Here is a 22,322-nt window from a genome sequence, read left to right on the forward strand (position 1 = left end):
CTTTACTACTCCAGGCCAGCATCGGCCCTTCCTCTTCCTGCCTCATCCTCCTCTTCATCCTGGGATGTTCCCTGGCCAGTCTCTGTTAAAGGCTAAGTATCCATGCACTACAAAACATGGTCCTGTGGACACCCACTTCAAGTGAACAGATGTGCAAAGTGCCCCAGATTTGGGCACTACAGTACAATTGTACAATCATATTAAAACTGACATTTTCACAGCAAGATGTTACACCGTTCAGTTTATTAGAAGCACCATGTAGGTGTACAGTGAGACTACCATCTCTCAGCTTTTTTCCCCCTAGTGGTCAGTTCTGACTGTAAGATTGCTGTTGACAGACCTCTTTCAAACTCAGCAGTGACACTACCATGGCAGGGTCTCCTAGTGCTGCAAATGATGAGTTATCCAAATATCATCCGAAAAGCAGTGAAACAGTAATGAAAAACTGTATTTATTAGGGTGAAGGGTTTCATGGCTATATAGGAACAATAGCCTGCATTTGTAATCTACATCTAGGTACATTTACAGCATTTAGCTGACACTTTTGCCCAAAGCAACTTACAATTCGGACTGAACACAACATAAGAAACTGAGGGATAAGGGCCTTAATCAGTGGTCCAACAGTGACAACCTAGCAGTGGTAGGACTTAAACTGACAACCTTCTGATTACTCGTCAAGTACTTTAACCACTGCAGTCAGTGTAGGCAAATGGTTATTTGGTTTCTGAATGAATAAGCCTAGAACTTCTGCACTGTTACTCAGGTATGTTGTATCCAAGTTGCTATTAAGTCTCATTGGGGACCGTTCACAAAATTAGAAGAAATCTAAAAATTCACATCTAGCATTACGTTGTTTCTTAGTGTAACTTGTACCTGAACGGTTAACGTGACCGATGACTAGCATTCCATTGTAACAATGATACAGTGGTAAGAAAACAACGCTGTTGCTCATTGGTGCCGTCTGTTGTCATTTATAATATTCCTACAGTAGGTAGCTGTTTGTGTAAACTTTCGGCAAAGCTGACCCTGCTGGACTCAGGGGTTGTAAAGTAGCAGTTTTTCTCAAATTTCTCAACTGCTCATTTGTGTGATGTTCACAGAAAGCCATTAACTGTGAACTGGGGTTTTAGCTGCAGCTTCACAAATTCAGGAAACAAACTTGGAAATTTAGTAGAAATCCATTGGTAGGTCGTGTTGCAGACAAAAAAGGTAATACAAATCCGAAAGGATAATCATACGTGGGTTTTTTTGTGTCCTTCTTGTGCCTACACTACCATACTTTGATTTTAGTCGTAGTCTGGTAAATCTGCAATACTGGAGTCACGTTCACGCATAAAACCCAAATTCTCGTCACGTGATAGCATTTGTGACTTGTGTGTAACACCCCTAAACACTTAATAAGATCGCGTGGCCACTTTTATCTAAAAATACACATAAAATAACTGTAAGGGGCGCTGTGTGACAACTATTTTGTTGTACACTCACGCTCAACTAGATATCAGAGTTCTTATTATAGCAAAAAAAAAAAAAGGTGAACAATAGAATTTAAATCAAATAAATAAGAATGACTTATTCCGAGTATTTTGGCCATTCCATTGGGTTACTTTGGTGTAAGTGTGGACTCAGCATTGTTTACCGCAGGGGTGTGCCCCCGAACACCGTGTGAGGTTGAGGGGTGGGGGGCACTGATTGCACCCTCCTTTTCTTCTGTGCATTTCCCCCATTCGTCGCTCGATCTCGTAAATTGTCACTCCTACGTGTAGTCGCAGAGAAGCAACAGCTACTTTTGTGGCGAAGATGTACACGTAGAACTGGTCGTCAAACAACATGAGTGACGGTTGTGACAAGAGAGATGCTTCGCGGATACGCACTCCTTGGCTTTCACGGTTCTGACTGAAATTAAGGGAGATTCGAGTGTAGTGGGAAATGGATATGCCTTTGAGCTAAAAAAGATTTTCACGGAACAATCAATCGTTAGCCAAGTCTTGTTACTGTGGTTTTATTAAAGTGTGCTGAGATTTCGACCTGCAGGGTTAGTCACAAACTGCTATTCATGTTGCAACCCCAAGGTTCATGACGATGGATTATTTGCTGTTTTTATACAGCCTTTTGGTCCCTGTGGTCTCCGCTGTTGAAGGTAAGTCAAAGTGGTCTTTGTTACGGGCTGGACTGTTTCGCAATTCTGTATTCGCTTTATGGCCATGGATAGTGTGTTCCCGTTATTAGTCTGTGTTCTTTAAAATGTGCAAACGCGAGTCTGTTTCCTTAAAGTGCATCGATTGTTGCACTTATTTAAATGAATGATTTGCTATAAGATGCACGTATAAGAACTAATAAACTTGTTTTTTGTTGTTTTTTATCTTTATATGAACCTGTTCAGTTCACGCGACCATTCTTGTTTCATTGTGTCGGAATGTCGTTATTTTTGGCATGATGGACGGATAGCCTACAAGAATAAACGTGCTTATTGTAACAGTTATACTTTATAGATTACAGAGAATATCGCTCTAGATTGTACATTTTTATGTTGCCATAAAATATACAAGCCACCTCATGTTACAATTTGATAAAGGTATACGTTTGAAATAATGATGATCATCTTTTACTTTTATTAAATATCTATGTCCCGGTGGTATGTTTTGAAATACATTTTTTTTCACACATGTAAAAACTGTAGACTACATAGTCTCGTCTCTATTCAATACTGTGACAACATGTTGTTACGTGATAATCCCTCCTTATCTACCCGCCCTTTGCTCCGATACATTCTTTTTGTTCATATATAAAACAAAAAGACGTTTTAATGATCGGTGTTAGAATTTGTATGTGCGTGCGTGCGTGCGTGCGTGCATGTGAGAGACGTTTATCTACACATGTATGTAACGCTGATATGTAAGACAATGCTTTTTCTCCAGTGAGTTTAGAATTAACCAGCCCCCTACCCCACCCTTCCCCAAACAGCTTTTAAAAGGTTCTTATCAGTACTTTACTGTGCAGAGAAAACCCCCTCCGTTGGTCAGGTGTAACACCTCTCAACCCTCCAGAGCCCGTTAATGTGAGCCCACGCGTGCTAAAAATGACATCGCGTCAAGGCGTGCGCCACGCACGATCTCGTGCTAACTGGCAGCTGGGGCTACATCTGCTCAGTTGACCATCAGAATACGAAAAGGAAAGGACAGCAGGTCACAGTATACTTTACAGCGTGAAGCAGTATCATACCTACAAGAACCCAGTGGGCGTCTAAAATGTGTTGACTGTTGATGCCTACTGTGGCTTCTGGTAAAGGTGCCGTCACAGTTTGCTGACGGTAAGATCACACTGAACTCACTAGGCCTTACAGACAGTGCCTCACCGACCTCTGCTGAGGTCACTGTGAAGTCATTCCTGTCTCAGAACAATTGAACTTTGTCTGTGTTTTTCTAATATCAGTTTCATAATCGTTGGATAATGGCTGTGAAAATGGAGGTGCCTTATTCCTATGTCTTTTGGTCAAGACAGTCGGGTTTTTGTGTCTTGCAGTTTTGTTTATGATGAGAATACGTGAATAGGCAGCAATATCCGATGGTCTAGCCACGTCTTGCTAATCTCTGGTCACAGGACAGCCTCAAACCCGCTCACCGCTGTTCATGCTGGCTCGATTCGTCATCAGTTTCAGTGTCAGTGTCAGCGCTCAATCGATGCTTGGAGCGTGTGTGTGCGCGTGTATGTGCGTGTGTGTGCGTGCGTGCGTGCGCATGCATGCGTGTATGTGTGTGCGTATGTGTGTGCGTATGTGTGTGTGTGTGTGTGCTTGTGTGTGTCAGAGACCAGGCTCTCACACAGGTTTGCTAACAGAGTACATCACTTATACATCCGGTGTAGATCAAGTGGGCATAGCCACCCTGTGACATGAGGAAAAGTGCAAAACTCCATTCTTGGTCCCCAGAGTCAACTTAAATCAACTAAAAATTACCCATGTGTTTATTGTTGCCTTTCTTTAATTTGTATTGCTAATCTAATTTCACATTGAAAGTAAAGTAATATAGCAGTGTTCAAGAATGCTTGTTTTCTGTTTCTGCTCACACCATTAAAACTGAATGGAGAAAATTAGCTATTCAAGGGTGTTTCTGTATATGCAGCATGCAGCTTCAGAAAGAAAAAAACTGGCAGTGACACCATAAACTCCAGGCCAGGCTAATGCACAAATTGCAAAGGGCCTGCAGCAAAGAGCAAGCACAGTCATAAGGAACTGATCAAAGCATCAAAGCAACTTCCCTCTAATTATAATTATATGAATATTTCACATAGCCTGATGCCCTTAAATTCACCCAATGCCTCTCTTTCACTCTATAATTTCCACAGTGATAGAAAGGACCTATACGATATGCATAAACGTGTGTGTGTGTGTGTGTGTGTGTGTGTGTGCGCATGCATATGTGGAGTGTGTGTTTGTGTGTGTGTGTGCATGCATATGTGGAGGGGTTTTTTTTTTTTGTGTGTGTGTGTGTGTACATGCACATGCATGTGTGTGCATGCATATGTTTTTTTTGTGTGTGTGTGTGTGTATGAGTGAACAGTAGTGTCTGCTGCCTGCACTGTATTTCCCAGAGTCCTAATCGGCTAAGTTGACGTTCTGCTCTGAATATTTCATGGCCATGCTTGGAGATGTGTGTGTCACTTTAATTTGAAGTGAACACTCGGCCTCATCCAACAGCAACTCCACAAAGTGAATAAAACATTAGCACACATACAGCCCCCACGTAGGCCAGCGTTGGCAGTTTTGCTCTGCTGATTGCAGTGTGTTTAGAGAACAGGGAATGCTGGAGGAGCTGAATGCTACTGTACGCGCAGCGCACCCTCAGGGAACGCAACAGGCGAGCTGCGGGCTGCTGCTGTTGCTGATAGATAAAGGAGGGATGCACTTATCTATCAGCCGATGTGAAAACTGATTTAGGTGTTCAGCAGATGGAGCAACGAATGCTAATAGACAATTGAGCTTGGTTTGGTAGGGCTGCAGTTTAGATCTGTGTTAAAATGGTGTTGCATGGTGGTTGGGCATGGCTGGCGTTTGCCTGGAGTCTTTATTGATTATCTCTGGTTTGCAGAGACTCTTATGGACAGCAAGTGGGCCACAACCGAGTTAGCCTGGACTACCTATCCAGAAAGTGGGGTAAGTATATGTGTATGTGTGTGTGTGTTATCTGATTGTAAATATGTCTAAAGGCCTCTACACATACTTTACACTCATGTCTGTCTGAAAAAAGAAAGATAAATGAAAATAGCCTGCTCTGATAAATGGATTTCTCCCTGAGGAAACTTCCATTTCTAAAAATGTTTTTTCTTTCTTCTGTATCCAAAATGTGGTGGCACTTGTTACCTGGATGACCAGTGAGGAAATTAAGCACCACAAATTTTGACCTTAAGCTTGATAGAGCTTGCTCTACTCCTGTAGTATGATTTGTCTTTGGAATGTGCATGCAAAATCAGTCAATGGAAACGATGGGTTGCCATGGCAACAATCTTAAGCAGTCCGGTCCCCTCTACCGGCTGGCGCTCGATGTCTGGCATGCCGAAAGCCATACATCATAATAAGTAATGTGCTCCCGCGCACCCCGAGATAAACACATGCTTCCCCCTCGCCGCTCTACTTCTTAATTGTGTTGTGTGAGGTTCTCAGACCCAAATGTCACCTTGGAAAATGCATTATATTTACCCAAATGGCTGACAGGGAATTCACTCGGTCATTGTGTGCAAGAATCACATCTGGTCCAGGACTTCAATGAATTCTTGGGTACAACTTATAGATCTCATTAAGGATGAAGAGGTCTAGAGCTTAATTCTCAGACTCTAGAAAATAATTTCTAGAGGAATAGAGATTCTGATACTCATGGCTAGAGACTGCACAAAGGGCTTGATTGAAGAGGGAAGATTAAGTTTCACATAAAGTAGAGGAAATACTTGATAGGATGAGGGTGATTAGTATATCAGCAATGACCTAGATTTGGAGCACTTCAAGCTAATTTGTAACATTATTGACAGTCAGAATTGGCAATCGAATCGACAGTTTTAAAGTTCTTATCAAGTCTTAGATGATTCTGCAGCCTGTCCTTTCTTGATTGACATTGTGTGTACTTCCTGATTCTGGCTATGGTCTGCCCTCATAACGCAGCATCTTCTTCCCTTCAGTGGGAGGAGGTCAGCGGCTATGACGATTCCATGAACCCCATTCGGACGTACCAGGTGTGCAACGTACTGGAGCCCAACCAGAACAACTGGCTCCGGACAGATTTCATCCCACGGCGTGGTGTGCTGCGTGTCTACGTGGAGCTCAAGTTCTCCGTAAGGGACTGCGCCAGCATCCCTAACATTCCTGGGTCCTGCAAGGAGACCTTCAATCTGTTCTACTATGAGTCTGATGGAGACACAGCCACCGCAACCAGCCCTTCCTGGCGGGAGAACCCCTACGTGAAGGTTAGATCAGCTGAGTTTAGTGGACTTGAGGTTTTCTGCAGACTCCTGTGCAAGGGCCTTGGACATACACTTTATTTTGGATCTTGTGTAGCATGACAGAGAGAAGCACTATTTTGTTCCTCTTTGTAATCTACTGTTTCTTCTGTAGTCCTCTGTATTTTTAAGTGGTGTAAGATTTGGTTAGAGGTATGCCCACTGGCAAGTCTTGCACTACTCAGAAACAGTAAATTATTTTCCGCTCCTGCCATGTATTGAATCTGTGTTGGTAAGACAAGATGTTCTCCTGCTTTAGGTGGACACCATTGCCCCTGATGAGAGCTTCTCCCTGCTGGAATCGGGGATCGTCAACACCAAAGTGCGGAGCTTCGGCCCACTCTCTAAAGCCGGCTTCTACCTGGCCTTCCAGGACCTCGGGGCATGCATGTCCCTCATCTCTGCTAGAGTCTTCTTCAAGAAGTGTTCCACCACCATTGCCAGCTTCGCTGTCTTCCCCGAGACAGCGACGGGTGCCGAAGCCACCTCGCTGGTGATTGCTGCTGGGGCCTGTGTCCCCAACGCCGTGGAGGTGTCTGTCCCTCTGAAGCTGTATTGCAATGGTGATGGCGAGTGGATGGTTCCCGTAGGATCCTGCACCTGCATGCCAGGCTTTGAGCCAGCCAAGAAAGACACACAGTGTCAGGGTAAGTGGAGGCTATTGTCCGACTAAAGCGGCTTTTCATCAAAACCTTCTGAGTGATTTCTAGCGGATGTCGCAGTCTGAAAAGAAGAGATAGCAAGGACATAAGCAGTTCGTGAACTTGTTTTGGTGGGTACAGTGTGTTTTTATGATATAAGTGATGATTCCAAGGTCAGAAAGAGGCTTTTATGTATCTTCTCAGCCCAGACAGCATATTATCTGGTTCCTTATAGTTCAGAAAGATTAAACTGAAAAAAAATTTTTTGATGGTGAAGTTGTTAGTCATAAGGGGTTTCATTATGAATTAGAAAGCGGGGGGGGGGGGGGGGTGTCTAGAAGGTCTTTCTGTTCTAAAGAATGTGAGGGATTCACCCGGACTGGAGTGTATTCTCCTCTAAACGGGGCCTGGGTTTTCTGAAGTAGGGAGAAAATCCAGCCAGCAATGGGTGGAGTGCTGCAGTACCATCAGAGAACAAAGCAGCTAGCAGCAGCAAGAGCCCAAAAGCTGACAGGTCTGATAGGGTCCTAACAGAACGATAGCATGAAGACGGATGGTGCTGCAGAATAGAGGAGGGGAAGCACAGTCTGCGAGCCAGAGAGAAGGGGGTTGGTGGGAGAGATCCACAGGGCAAGATAGAGGGGGGCACTCAATGGGACAAACAAACAAACAAAGACAAAGAGAGTCAAGGAGGGAGAGGAAGTGAGGGCGAGTGAGACGAAGGCGAGGTAGACTCTGGCTAATAAGGGCTGAGTGGTCGTGAACTCAGCCCTTCTCTCGGGCAGTGGAGAACCTGCAGGCAGAGCGCAAGTTCCTCTGAGAGTGTGACTGCTGAAGAACTTCATTTGTTTCCATATGGTCGCTCAAGGTTAAGAGCGCGCCTTAAAGAACTGATAAATGACTCCCCTCAGGGTTCCAGCATGCTTCTGTCCCAGCACTTGGTAAGGGAGAAGCAGAGGCAGGGGGGCTAATTTCCTTTATCACCTCACCGGCTGTAATCCGCTAGCTGATGGACACCACAAACACTCACACCAGGGACGCAGGGAAGCCTGTTAGTATTTATCTGTCAGGCTGGGCATGCTGTCAGTGTCTCTCTTGCTCACTCACTCACTCACTCTCTCTCCTATCTCCTGTTTTTCTCCCTCCCACTCTTTCTTTCTCTCTCCCGCTCTTACTCCCTTACTGTTCCCCCCAACCCACCACCCGTCCCCCAACCTCCCTGATTTTCCAAGCTTTGCCTGTCTCGCTCTCTCCCCCTCTATCTGAATGTGAAATGCTGTGCGTGTTAAGGGGCCACTTGCTTAGATTTTCCACTTTCTTATTATCCTTACTCTGACTCTTTCATTCGCAAAGTAATATATATCATGAGAAGAATACTGACACTCCTCTGTACCTGACATATAATTCAGATCCTGCAGTATGTATAGCAGTGCTACATGGATTGGGCATTAGAGAATGATAGCTTTCACATTATATTTGATTTGGAGGTAGGGTGTGGTGAACTGCTGGCATGTGTCCGGAAAGAACAGAAAAATAACAGCTCCCCTTTGCCATTTTCAAAACAGCCCCATTCCATCAGCAGTTGCTTGTATTTTCAGTAATAATTTTTGTGGATGCATTAACATGATCAGTCATATAAAGTCATAGAGATAATTATGGCTCTGTTTTCTGAGAAGCATCAGTGTATTTTGGATAGCCAGATTTCAGTCCTCTGGATAAAACATTTGCACATGTGTGCGCGTGTGTGTAACTGACCTGAGCAAGCCTTCTCCTTGTGTGTCCTGTTCAGCATGCACCGCTGGCTCCTTCAAGTTTAAACAGGGTGAGAGCTTCTGCATGCCATGCCCTCCAAACAGTCATGCCAACTCCCGAGCATCCAGTGTGTGCCCATGCCAGAGCAGCTACCACCGGGCTGACAGCGACTCTCCTGACTTGCCCTGCACCAGTAAGAGCCACCGTTTCTACGCTAGTTCATTTCCCATCAAAGCAATGAGGATGCTTTGTAACCGGCCACATGTGTTCAAGGTCTTCCGTGTTTTCTGTCTCGTTTAAGTCGCTTGATGACATGGAATTTTTAAAAAGTGATAAAGGTCATATTCATTGCTGTTATCAAAGTGCATTCCAGTTCAGCTCAGCCTGAGGGTTAATCACGCGTCACACAAACTTGCACATGGGTTTAATGAGCACTCCATGCATGAACTCTCTTCTGCATGTGCAATTACCATTCTAAATAGAAACTAGCTTATTTACAGTATTTCCCTGAAAAGCTGGCATGTTTTGAATGTGTTTCACAGAGGGCCATGTGCTTAATATCGTTTGCAGAAAATGATTTTCCTTTCAGTAATCAGCCCTAAAGCTCAGAATTCACCAGGGGTTTATTTTGTTCTTTCAAACTGCAGCCTCTGCTTTTAATTAGTTTGCATTATGACTCACTGAGCCAGAGTCATAGGTCTGAAATTCGACCTGACAAACAACACTATATCCCGTGCTCCAGAGTGAGCCTCCAATCGGACGCTTTCGCAATGAATATGCACGGGTGATTAACTAAATGAATCGATGGGGTCTGCTGAAATGAGTTGGAATAAACACCCACTTTTATCTGGCCCTTTGGGGGATTATATTTGATCCTGCACAGTCTGGCAGTTGGCAGCACGAGTTTTCACACTCTGGCCGTTTGCGGAGTATGCACCCGCTGTAAAGTATGGTGTATCACACGAGAGAAAAAAAAAACATTCAGCATGCAAGAAGATTCATCCCTGTGATATTCTCCAGATATGTAAAATTATAGAATTCAAACCAAGTAGCATAGGGTCATGGAGTTAGGGTAAAAGGCTTGTGTTACATGGTATAAAGGCCCATTGTTTTGTAGTGTAGTGATATTACGTAATACTATGTTACTGCTTAATGTAACAGTATGTAATGTCCATTGGGATAGTAGTACATAATGTAATATCATTATGTTGCACAGTGAAATGGCACTGAATTGAATTGTACTATTATACTGTACTCTTGCACTACATAAGACTACATAGTGTGATTCTCTGCTGTCGCATAATAGAGCAGACTTTAATTACATACCATCATAGCACTGTGTTGCAAAGTTTATATAGATGTTACAAAGTGTAACGGTCTGCGCTAAAACTCTCGCAGCCATCCCTTCCGCCCCGCTGAATGTCATCTCCAGCGTGAATGAGACCTCGGTGTCCTTGGAGTGGGCTGAGCCGCGGGACTCTGGCGGCCGGGCTGATGTCGTCTACAATGTGGTGTGTAAGAAGTGCTCACATGGGGGTGGGCCCTGCGCCCGCTGTGACGACAACGTGGAGGTGTCGCCGCGGCGCCTGGGCCTGGCTGAGAGGTGGGCGGCGGTCAGGAACCTGCAGGCACACACGCGGTACAGCTTCGAGATCCAGGCCGTCAACGGCGTCTCTGCCAAGAGCCCCGCAGCGCCTCACTACGCCACTGTCAACATCACCACAAACCAAGCGGGTGAGGATCAGACTGGGGTTTGAAGTATGCCTAGCTGTGATTGGCTATATGTTTTCTTGTCACTATTCTCTGTGTGCTTGGCAGTGCCTTAGCAGTCCTCTTTGATAAAACTCTTTTTTTTTTTCTTTTCTTTTTTTTTAATCCAGTACAATTTTTTTTTTTTGTGCTCTAAAATGCTTTTTCTAAGATGATGATGATAAGATGATATGAATTGAAAACTTCTACTGTTGAAGGCTTGACCTAAAATGCTCAGGATGGATAAGAAAGAAAAATGTTTAAGCAAGTGTTATTGAATAGGCATTTCCTCTCAATCTCAATCTCTCCCCCCTCTCCTATAGCTCCCTCAGCCATTCCCACAGTGCACCTTATGCGGGCCACAGCCAGCACCCTGAGTCTCTCCTGGTTACCCCCAGACCGGCCAAATGGGGTCATTCTGGATTATGAGATCAAGTACCAGGGGCAGGTATGAACTGCCAGCATAGGTTTATTAGGCCTCACCTTAAAATGGCTTCAGTTCCTTTCAAGCACAGGACAATGACAGGAACAGATGGCCCTCAGTCACAGTTTAAACCTGAAAAAGGCTAAAACATAAGCCTGGTGCAGGGTAGCCTAGTTCGAGTCACTTTGGTTGTTATTTTTGTTGTTTTAGTTTTATTGATACCTTTTTACTTACCAATTCTCCAGTAGTTTAAATCAAAGTCGTGATTGCCATGCTATCCTTCATTTACTCTCAAAACATGTTTCATTGGCTGATGTGATTTTTCACAGTGTATGTGCATGTATGTCTCAGGGAGAATCTTTCTCTCACACGGTCACCGCCCAGACCAGTTCTGCCCGCGTGGAGGGCCTGAAGAGTGGCACGGTGTATGTTGTCCAGGTACGAGCCCGCACGGTGGCAGGATACGGCTTGTACAGCAGCCCGGTGGACTTCAGCACAAATCTGCATGGTACACACCTACTTTTCATTAACCAGTTCTCAGTTACCTAGCTGCATGAACCATCTTATGCTGCAAATTATTGCGAGTGCAAATGTGTCTTCTCTATAGTCTAGTCATAATTATCTCATAAGTATTCAAAGTTATCATTATTGCTGCGTGTTCTTTGTTTAGTAACTTTTTTTTTTGACTGACCTTTTTTTGCTGGATGATTAAATGAATCTCATTGTATTCTGTGGCTTTCGGTGTGGTCATGCTTCTGTTGGAGAATACTGAGCTCATATGTAATGACTTTTGATTGGCCGTGTGGTACATCAGATGATCCAGAGCGGTCAGTGCAGGACCAGCTGCCCCTCATCATTGGCTCGGCTTCAGCTGGCTTCGTGGTCATCATCGCCATGGTGGTCATTGCTGTGGTTTGCCTGAGGTGAGAGCGAGATACCGAATCTTCTCAGTGTGCATTACATTACGCTAATGGGGCCTTACTACTCACATTCGTCACTGTTCTTTAGCATGTTGGTATTTTAATGGCTTGTTCCTTGGAACTCACTTGAAATTCAGTGCACTTTTGACTGCTCTTGCCTTAAAAGAGACTCAGGAGGAACACTGACAAATTTTTTTAAAAGTATCCAGCGTTTTCTGTTTTGCAGAGGTGTTTTGACATTATGTTGCTCTTCAGCTTGTGGTAGCAGAGAAGAGAAAAGAAAAGCTTGCCTTTAGATGTCACAGGTTTCAGTGCAGGCTCGGACTCCTCCACATACAGCAAAGAATCCGCACTGACATCGTGTCTGTGTTAGCTAGTCTTCCTGTCCAGGCCTTCCATATCATGCCCGATCCTCCCCTCCTCACTGTGGCCCCTTTTCTTCTTTCTCATTCATGCATTCACTACCCTTGTGTGTGTGTGTGTGTGTCTGTGTGCGTGCGAATGTGTATTTGAGCGGCCCTCTGTGTGCGTGGGCGAGAGGCATCGTTCTCCCCTGCCATCCATTTAAATTGGAGATGAGATGCTAATTAGCAACAGGCGTCATTGTTAGCTCGGGTCAAGAGACAAAGGGGGTCCTGGGGACAGTGCATTCCAATAGGCCCCTTCTGCTCCCAGGAGCCTTCCAAAGTCCTGCTTCTGTGAACCCACCGAAGCAAAGGCCTAATGAGATGACTCCAGCACTAAAGACACTATTCAACACCTTTTACCTAATGACACAAGCATCAACACGGACCGAACCTAGCCCACTTATTCTGCTAAGCCCCGTTCGCTTAGAGTGCTGGGCCTGTAATGAGACAACACCCAGCTTGTGCTACGGAACCTTACGGACCTGCCCTTGTGCGGTGATGCCACTGTGTCTGGAGAGAACACGAAGTGGCCTCCACAGCCAATCCCCTGCGTCCACTGCTGTGGTCCAGAATGTGGTGTCCAGTGTGAAGTTAGTGCAGTTCCACAGAGGCCAGAGTAAGGCACACTTGTGGGGAGGGATCGTTGAACATGCTCATGCTGTGAGTGTGTGTGTGTGTGTGTGTGTGTGTGTGTGTGTGTGTGTGTGTGTGTGTGTGTGTGTGTGTGTGTTCTGGGCTTTCAGGAGGCAACGTACTGGCTCTGAGCTGGAGTACACTGAGAAACTCCAGCAGTACGGTGAGTTTCCTCTCCCACAGATGGTAGGAAAAGCACCCTAGATTACAGAAACCATATCTCTGTGTTCTGAGGGGGATTCATTGCATTAAGCCATTGCTTTGACTTGCAGTGTCTCCAGGTGTGAAAGTGTACATCGACCCATTCACTTACGAGGACCCCAATGAGGCTGTCCATGAGTTTGCCCGCGAGATCGACATCTCCTGTGTGAAGATAGAGGAAGTCATTGGAGCAGGTAAACAAGGCATTTCATGGCAGAAAGAGTGCTTTAGGCCAACCCAAGCCACAAACACAGACACATACCACCTGCCCATTTCAACAGATCGGTCCATCAGAAAAAAGCTAACATCTAATCAGAACAAACCATGATAGCTAACATTTTTTTTAAGTAATCATTCAGCATTCCAAGCAGAGAAAGAGAAACATCAAATGGCTGTCTAGGGCTTTCAGAGGTCTTCCATGTGTACAAAGCAGTAACACATTACCATATTTAAGATGTAGAACTGTCAAGGGACAGGTGGAGCAGTCAGCTTGTACTTTAACCAAATGACTGCATGCAGCTTGCATGTTTCATCTTCATCTCTTTCTTTATGTCTGTGCTGGTCTATTTTTTCCTTTCATCTCATTTTATTGCTCCATCTCCTCTTCTCTCATTTCCTCACACATTTGGACACAAGTTCCTCATTACCTTCAAACTGCTCTCCCCTCGGAACACCACGGACTCTTTCTTGTCCTCTCTCTCCATCCGTACCTCCCTCGCCCCTTTCTTTCTTTCTTTCTTTTTAGAATATCTCCACTGCTACAGAGCATGTCCCTCTCACCATGAGTGAGTTTTTGGCACCTTGGCTCAGATCCATATTCCTCTGACCCCCACTCCCTACCCCCATGCTCCCTTCCCTTTCTGTCTTTGCCCCTCCTCTAGGAGAGTTTGGGGAGGTGTGTCGTGGCAGACTGAAGCAGCCTGGCAGGAAGGAGATGGCCGTGGCCATCAAGACTCTGAAGGCGGGCTACACAGAGCGGCAGCGGCGGGACTTCCTGGCAGAGGCCAGCATCATGGGCCAGTTCGACCACCCCAATGTCATTCGCCTGGAAGGGGTGTTGACCAGGAGCTGTCCAGTGCTGATCGTCACTGAGTTCATGGAGAACGGTGCTCTGGATTCCTTCCTCAGGGTGAGTTGGGGCTGTGGGCCTTCCAAAAGCATTGCCCTCCGAGAGCATCATAAAATGGTGTTAAGTTAAGGCGTGAGCAGTTACTCAATGGTAGTGGTAGCTCAGTGGTTAAGATTAAGACTTGTAATTAGAAGGTTGCTGGTACAAGCCCCACCACTGCCAAGTTGCCGCTGTTGGGCACCTGAACAAGGCCCTTAACTCTCAAATGCTCAAGTTGTACTCAGTCATAATTGTAAGTTGCTTTGGATAAAAGCATCAGCTGAATACCATAAAAGTGAAAGGCAAGTTTTTCTACAGCAGTTGTCAATGTTAGAGTTTCTGGGGCATAGTGGCCTGATCTTCTGAGAGACCATGATAAATGAGCCAGGTCCTGTACCCTGATTTTAACTTCATGAACATCTAATTGGATTGGGCCAATGATGATGCCATTGTCCATCATCAATTGTTGATAGACGTCACAATGTTCAGACATGGTTTATTAAACTTACCTTACTTCATTCATGTAGACATTTAAAAATAATACTTAGAATAATGCTTTATATTATTGTGTTTATTTTGTAGAATATATATCTCAAGACCAAAATAAATTCATGATAGTGGGGATAAATGGTTCTTTTGTGTGAGCATACATTTACATTTAAATATATTGCTGACTAAATGGAAGAACTACTTTAGTGAACCCTTTATTTTAAAAAGAGGACATTTTTAAAAAAATGTCACACATATGGTTTTTCATGTTCAATTAATAGTAATTAATGTACAAAGGTAATTAATTGAATAGTCATTGGAGAAAGTGTAAAAGAACATATATAAGAATTTGTACTAGCTTTTGAAAGACTGCTGCTTATTCCCCTGTACATAGTGGTTCCCTGTAGAAATCTTCACATGCCTGTTAGGTAGACATTGCCCAACTCTAATGGCCGCAGTTTTGACTAAGCGGGTTGGAGCGGGAATCTAGCTACGAAGCCCTCTGATTTCTCCATGACGACAGAAAAGCTTGCAAATGCCCATGTGAGACAAGGCACCTGGGATTTCTTTTCAGAAATAACCTCGAGTCACCTACAACCTTCTCATGCCTCCGGCATCTCTCTGAAGATGGCGGTCATGTCAGAAAAGACTCCACAGAACAGCGCTGCTCTTAAATGAACCTGCATCTTCTGGAGCCCTATGCTTCAGCGATTCTTCTTTAAGCTATTCTTATTCACTAAAGACAGTGAGGCCTTCACCTCTCTTTCCCCCTTGCTCCCGTCATCTCATAGCACATATCTACACTTGCTCACCAACACAAGCTTTGACAAGAATCATCTTGAACATAGGAGGAAGAACAATTTCTAGAACCTTGTAACCAAATCTTTCCCTACCGCAATGGGAGCACACGCAAGTGCTTAATGATGTGATTACGTTCTTCCTGCTCCGAGGCTCAGCGTGAGTCATGTGGTATTTGGAGAGGCAGGAGATTGAGAAGTAGGTCTCTGAGACCTGCGTTTTACTAGCATTTAGAACTTAGCATGGTAGAGAGGACATATTCCTCTTAAATATGGCATTGTGTTTTCGAGAAAAAAGAACAATTTCAGTGCCCCATGAAAAGGATGTTCTATATTATGCATGCAAGAATTAACAGGCAGAAGGAATCCTACTAGGAGATTAGCTACCAGGGAGATGAGCAAGTTTGCCCATCACAGCATCGCCAGTTCTGTTATCTCAGGGTGGATTACTCATTGCAGCAAAGACAGTCAAATGGAACCGTCACGGCAATTAACCCGATTAGCCCGGGAATGGTGTTGTGTCGTGCACCTGTAAACGGCGCTCACACGTTCGTCTCTCCCACTGCAGCTGAACGACGGCAGGTTCACGGTTACTCAACTTGTTGGAATGCTGCGAGGTGTCGCTGCTGGCATGAAGTACCTGTCAGACATGAACTACGTGCACCGCGACCTGGCCGCCCGCAACGTCCTGGTCAACAGCAACCTGGTGTGCAAAGTGTCTGACTTTGGCTTGTCCCGTTTCCTCGATGACAGTTCGTCGTCTGACCCCACCTACACCAGCTCACTGGTATGGTTCCAGTTTGTAAGATCCAGAGTGGATGTTTTAATTGGAAATTACTTGGAAATATACCTGCAAAATGCTACCCTGCCATTCATACCCATATTTAAATGGTCTGTAAAATCCTTATTAGAGTAAAGAAATCTGTTATCAAGCTCCACTGTGGAAAAAAATCTTATCTTAGTGAAAAGATCTTAGGTCTAGTGTAAATATATAATATTTCTAATTTTGAGACTGTTGTAAGAAGATTACAGGATTATTGAACTTATTGCTATGTGTTTTATTACTTGTTTTAAGTAATTTTATTAGGTAAAATTCTCACTATATTGGCAGATGGTTTTCTTATTTCAAGATAAATGCTTAAAATTACCTGCCAATATCGTGAGATAATTAAAATAAAAAACAGATTAAAAAACAGATTTAAATGTGTCATTTGCAAGTGATTTTTTTAGATCTTTTCCAAATGGGTTTATGGCTGTTTCATATGGAGATAATCTGTTATCAGCCTCAGCTGCCATACAATTTAGAATTAGAAAGTGTCAATTACATGCTCTTGGAAACATCTCAGTTTGTGTGGAGAAAAAAAATTCAGCTCAGACCTTTAGCAGTAGCTTGTAAATTGAGCACTGTACAGATGTTGGCATTTCATGGTTAGCATAGTGCATTTTATGCTCTGGCATTAAATTGTGATACTGGAGGACTGAATGTGCTGCTTTCGTTCCTTGGCCATCTTTAAGTAGTTCAGAATCGGCACACAAAAGGAGTGTTTCGAGCTCATAAACTATGGGAACGATGGAGCCATTTAGATAAAGATAGAATGGCATTTTTTGGTATTAGCATGTGTTTTGATTAGCTGCTTTGTCCTTGCTCTTCCGGACATAGCTGCTTCAATCCGGAGACAGCAAGAGCCATTTTGCTGTTGCTTGTGTGTCCTTAGCACAAATCAATGATCACACTGAAAAAGCCTAAAGGAGGGAAACCCATGAGAAAGTGTTGAGACTCAGCTCTAATTAGGCAACTATGGACCACTGGTGGGTTTGAAGTTGGCGTCTCAAACTCAGGCGTCTTATGTGGTGCGTGGGCGTATGTATATCTCTCTCTCCCATCTCCATCTCGCAGGGTGGCAAAATCCCGATCCGCTGGACCGCCCCCGAGGCTATCGCCTTCCGCAAGTTCACCTCTGCCAGCGATGTGTGGAGCTATGGTATCGTTATGTGGGAGGTGATGTCATTCGGAGAGCGACCCTACTGGGATATGAGCAACCAGGACGTAAGAAGGCTCCTACCACAAGCATCAAACCAGTAGCACACTTTTACTTGTTTTATTTCAGTTTGTACAAATCGATGGAACAAGTACCAGAGTTTTGTCACTCTTTAGTTCTTACAAACGCGGAATATACATTCCGACTTTCTGCTTGCCTATCACTATCGCTCTGCAAGCAGTGTGAAACGAGCTGTAAGCCTGTGAGTGCTGTCTCCCTCACGCTCGCATCAGCCAAAAAACGCTAACGTGAGTGAAATCTCCCAAGGACCAGCCAACATGATCTCATTTACATAACGCTAACTAGGTTTCGCTCACTTTTAGCGGGACTGGCGTTTTCCACAGCAGCGTCCCTCCTCGCGCTCACCGAGGAAGGCAGTGGCACCAAAGATGTCTGCCTCAACCTGTTTTTGTCTTTGGTTTGTCTGTTTTGTTTATTTGGGTCTCGTTTTGCTTCCCCACCCCCCACCCCACCGGCCCACTGCAGGTGATGAACGCGGTGGAACAGGACTATAGGCTACCTCCGCCCATGGACTGCCCGGCCTCGCTCCACCAGCTGATGCTAGAATGCTGGATGAAGGAGCGGAATGCCCGGCCGCGTTTCGCCCAGATTGTCGGCACGCTGGACAAGCTTCTTCGTAACGCTGCCGGCCTGAAGCCGCTGACCTCCGCACAATCAGGGTGAGCCCGTGCGCTTAGCCTTGCCTCACTGCCTCCCCTCCCCCACCACCTCTCCTGACCACAGCAGGCCGACTGACCGCAAGCATAGTGACTAAGCCTTTATGCAATAGTTCTATATTTAGTTTCTCGTTTGAAGGCCAACATGTTCTTTACAGTGACCTACTATAAAAAAAAATGTCAACATCAAATAAATGTAGGCAGAAATGGGAAATGATTACAGTGCAGAGAAAGACTCGGCCACTTAATTTCTCGGAATAGGCAGCTGACCAAAGATTTTGGCAGCATAGCACTCTAGATCTGGATTACTTTACAGCATGTATGTCTGAGATGTGCAGTGTTAAAATGAGCATGACTGCACCAAAATAGAGCTTGCACAGGCCTTGCACTGTTGTCCACCCAGCTGAATACCCAGGCCAAGCTTGGTCCGTACAAGATCATCCCTGACGTTACGGGGGCTGACCTCCCCCGAGCAATCTCTGACTATGCCGTGGGCCGAGAAATAAAAGCCACCTGCGGAGTCCAGAGTCAGGCACATGCAGGCCTTCCTAAACAGATGGTTGACGTGCATCTTGGGGTCTCTGTTTCAGAGGCGGTGTGGGGGTTGATTTTAACATTGCGGTCTTAGGATCAAGCATAGTCAGGCAATGGTGCCTGTGGTGGGCAGGAGCATGTAGAGGGACTGGGGAGGGTGACGTGGGGCTGATCATGGGTTGACGCAGGGACGCGTGCCATACAGATGGAAGAGAAGCTATGGAGAGAAGGGTGCCTTTAATCAGGTTACTAATGAGCTTTTTAATGCGGCAAGTGATGAGGGCCGGGCGCGCGCCTCTGAGAGGGGCAGTGCGTATGATGTGTGTGTGTATGTGTGTGTGTGATGTGTGTCTGTGCATGCATGCGTGGGCACAAGAGAGACGCTCTTGTATGGAGGTGCATGCTGATGCCCTGCCTATGATTCATTTATGCTCGCATCTGTATGCGAGAGCAGCTCGATGTGATCCAGTGCCATGCAGTGGTCCAATCTCCAGAGCCTGCGGCTGCAAGCATATGCTAGGGATGTGTGTGTGTGTGTGTCTGTGTGTGTGTGTGTGTGTGTGTGTACCATTTCATTTGAGCATGTGCATACTTAGTACTCCTTTCATGTGTAAATTGATTGAAATACCTTTCACTGCTCTCGTCAGTTCTTCAGTTAGCTGTTTTTATGGCTCCTAAATGGCGAAGTCATTGGACAGTGACTTGTGCTGAATCTATCTTCTTCCTCGCTCTCTTTACCCCTTGCACTTTCCCTCTAACTCTCTCTCCATCCCTTGCTCTTTCTCTCTACTCTCTTTCTCCATCCTCCCTTAATCTGTTTGTCCATGTCTTGCTTTCTCTCTTGCTCTTTCACCCTCTTGCTTGCTCTTTTTTGCGTCTTTCTCATTCTCAATTTCTTCATCTATATCTCACACTCTCTAGGGACCTGTATCGTATTGGCGGAACCCTACCCGGGCATCAGAGCAAAAGTTTAGGTGGCGTGCAGGACATGAGGCAGATGAGTCAAACTCTCCCTATCCGAGTCTGACCAACCACGGACACCACCTGTGAAGCCTGCAGAGCCAAACTCTCCACTGAAGGCCATCCTCAGCAACACCACAGGAGACAGCAGGACCAGGTTACCGGACAGCCGTTGGAAAGCTTGTGCAGTGTTTCATAAATCTTATGTCAAACTCCACCCGAAGAACTTGAGGAGAACTTCCTCAAGGGCGACTACTCTCAGACGATAGACAGGATGTGTATAAAATACTAAGGGGGAATTGTGTGGCCTATAAAGCAGACATGTTTTTTTTGGAATTCTCTGTGACAGTGCCTCAGGCAGTAGATTTTTTCTCCGCTTCCTCTTCCTGTCACAGCTTTCACGTTTGCGCTGGACATTCATTATGCAGCTCAAATCCATAACAACCATGTTTCTTCTACTCAGGTTAAGTTTGCATGCATGCATGTGTTTCTCTAACGGCCACCTCGTCGGCCTTTTAAAGAGCTCTTGTTCCAAAAATGCTAACATGGCTAACAATGAATGAAGCTTCATCGGGAACAGTTAGCGTTATGCTAATTGGCTCTTTCATTTGTTGCTAACTTTAGCATTTTTTGGGGGGGTGAAGTATTGCTTTAACTAAATCCTTCCTTTTCTCAGCTGGCCTTACTTTCTGACAGTACAGGCAAAGACACAGACTGAAGTATTATAAGACAACGGAGTACTATTTAAGAAAAGACATGAATTAATAATGTGAGACAGAAGTAGGTGTTTGACGGTGGCTTGAGGACATTTTTGATGATGCCTCATGTTTTGTTTTTTCCCTTGACCCATTGAGACTTGCTCTTCTGATCTTTCCTTCATATTGAAGAAAGGATGGGTGGAGAAGTAGAGAGGAGAGGCTCAGAAAGGAGTTTTTTCCCCAAAGGGGGCAAGAGAGCCACAGAGTGAATGAACCCTGGATCGCTACCCTCCGGAGCATTTTGAGGGATTAAGCCCCAGGGACCTTTTTAACCAAGCTAAAGTCAACTCCTGCATAAATACGACACTGTTTCATTTTACCTCTGTTGTACTGTCTTCCATGTTACAGTGTTACAAATATCTCATTGTGACAGTTGCTGGACTGTGATTGGACAATGAACCGCAATCGTGGAATCACTGTTAACTGTAACTGGAGAGGACTTTGTGGAGTGGGAGTGCATGAGGATGCACAGGAACAGATTCATATGCATGCTAGTTTCAGAGCTCTGTGATTGACCGTACCAGTGAAGAGAGGCAATGCGTTGACTGTTGAAACCTGTCGTTTAATGAATAATCCAATTATTTCACTCTGTTACGAACATGCATAATTGTGTAAATAAATATGCATAGTTGTGTAAATAAATACAAATAAGAGAGGAAATAAGGCCCGCGCAAGTGGTTAAGCTGACCATTGCACTAAAACCTTCATCATCCACGACACGCCCACTACTCATGCATGCTGGTCCATTTGTGTGTCTGTCTGCTTTGCATGTCATAGTCTACAATGCTCTGGGTTCTCTTAGGCATTTGGATGTATATGTGTGGACTTTGGCAGCAGTTTGTCTGTGTGATCAGAGAGTCTCCATCTCCTGTGCATCTGGCTGATTTCCCTAGTCAGATGTCTCTGGGGACCCAGGCTCTCGCTCCTGGCACACGGAGGCGCGTTTGATCTCCCCAATTACGGCAGCTGCTGGGGCCGGACCACGCGAACATCTCAGCGGCAGACTCACCCGCAGCACGCTCGCACCAGGCTTTTTCAACTACCACAGCAATTTACCGAGAGCTTGCCAGGCCTACAATCTTATAGCCTCATCAGTGCAGTGAGCGAGAGCGCCGGAGCTGGGGGGGGGGGGGGGGAGCTGGGGTAGAGAGAGAGGGGAGAAGAAGAAGCAAGGAAGGAGGTGAAGAGAGAGAGAGGGAGTGAGAGGAAGAAAAGGGAGAGAGAGGGGGAAAGAGAGAGAAAGCGCCCTGTCCGAATGTGCTGTAATAATCACAAAGTGAGACTCCTCATTAAAGACTGCGGGGGATAGTGAGTGAATATAGTGAGAGAATATTTGTGTGTGTGTGTGTGTGTGTGTGTGTGTGTGTGTGTGTGTGTATACAGGCATGTGTGTGACAATGGAAGGATGGGTATGGCTGAGGGTTCCTCCAACACATTATAACCAGCATTCTCCTGCAAGCATTCTCTTGACTGTCAAGACACGTTTTTCCTCTGTCCGCTCCACAACTTGCGATTCCAATTAGACGGAGCAGACATGTCCATCATTCTGCAGATATCCAGCAGCCGAGTACTGCTTCCGACAAAGGGAAAGGACTACACAGGGAACAAATTATTTACACTGTCTGTTATCATAGCTTTTCCTCTATTGTAAAACCCACTTAGACTCACCAGTGTTGTTCAGATAAAATAAATTGTGTTTTACGTTGTGTTCGCTTACTGCGAGTTTTGGTGAACTCAGATATTGAAGGTT

The 22,322-nt window shown here is 45.1% G+C and overlaps 1 protein-coding gene across 2 annotated transcripts; it reads left to right on the forward strand.

Moving 5' to 3' along the window:
• Nucleotides 1-1,688: 1,688 nt before the first annotated feature.
• ephb3a (eph receptor B3a) lies at nucleotides 1,689-21,689 on the forward strand. 2 transcript variants are annotated; one of them, XM_026998355.3, is made up of 16 exons: nucleotides 1,689-2,137; nucleotides 5,085-5,149; nucleotides 6,166-6,450; nucleotides 6,743-7,130; nucleotides 8,914-9,069; nucleotides 10,275-10,610; nucleotides 10,949-11,073; nucleotides 11,401-11,557; nucleotides 11,864-11,972; nucleotides 13,120-13,172; nucleotides 13,282-13,404; nucleotides 14,092-14,339; nucleotides 16,173-16,391; nucleotides 17,502-17,651; nucleotides 18,130-18,323; nucleotides 19,776-21,689. In XM_026998355.3, exons 1-16 carry the CDS (start codon nucleotides 2,074-2,076, stop codon nucleotides 19,879-19,881), a joined length of 2,778 nt encoding a protein of 925 aa, XP_026854156.3. In that variant the 5' UTR covers nucleotides 1,689-2,073; the 3' UTR covers nucleotides 19,882-21,689. The 2 variants fall into 2 exon arrangements, with proteins under 2 accessions (XP_026854156.3, XP_081559549.1); XM_081703423.1 differs by having other exon boundaries at nucleotides 11,434-11,557.
• The last annotated feature ends 633 nt before the right edge of the window (nucleotides 21,690-22,322 follow it).

This window comes from Electrophorus electricus, chromosome 20 (assembly GCF_041902795.1).
Source record: "Electrophorus electricus isolate QZ-2024a chromosome 20, ASM4190279v1, whole genome shotgun sequence".
Taxonomy (NCBI): domain Eukaryota; kingdom Metazoa; phylum Chordata; class Actinopteri; order Gymnotiformes; family Gymnotidae; genus Electrophorus; species Electrophorus electricus.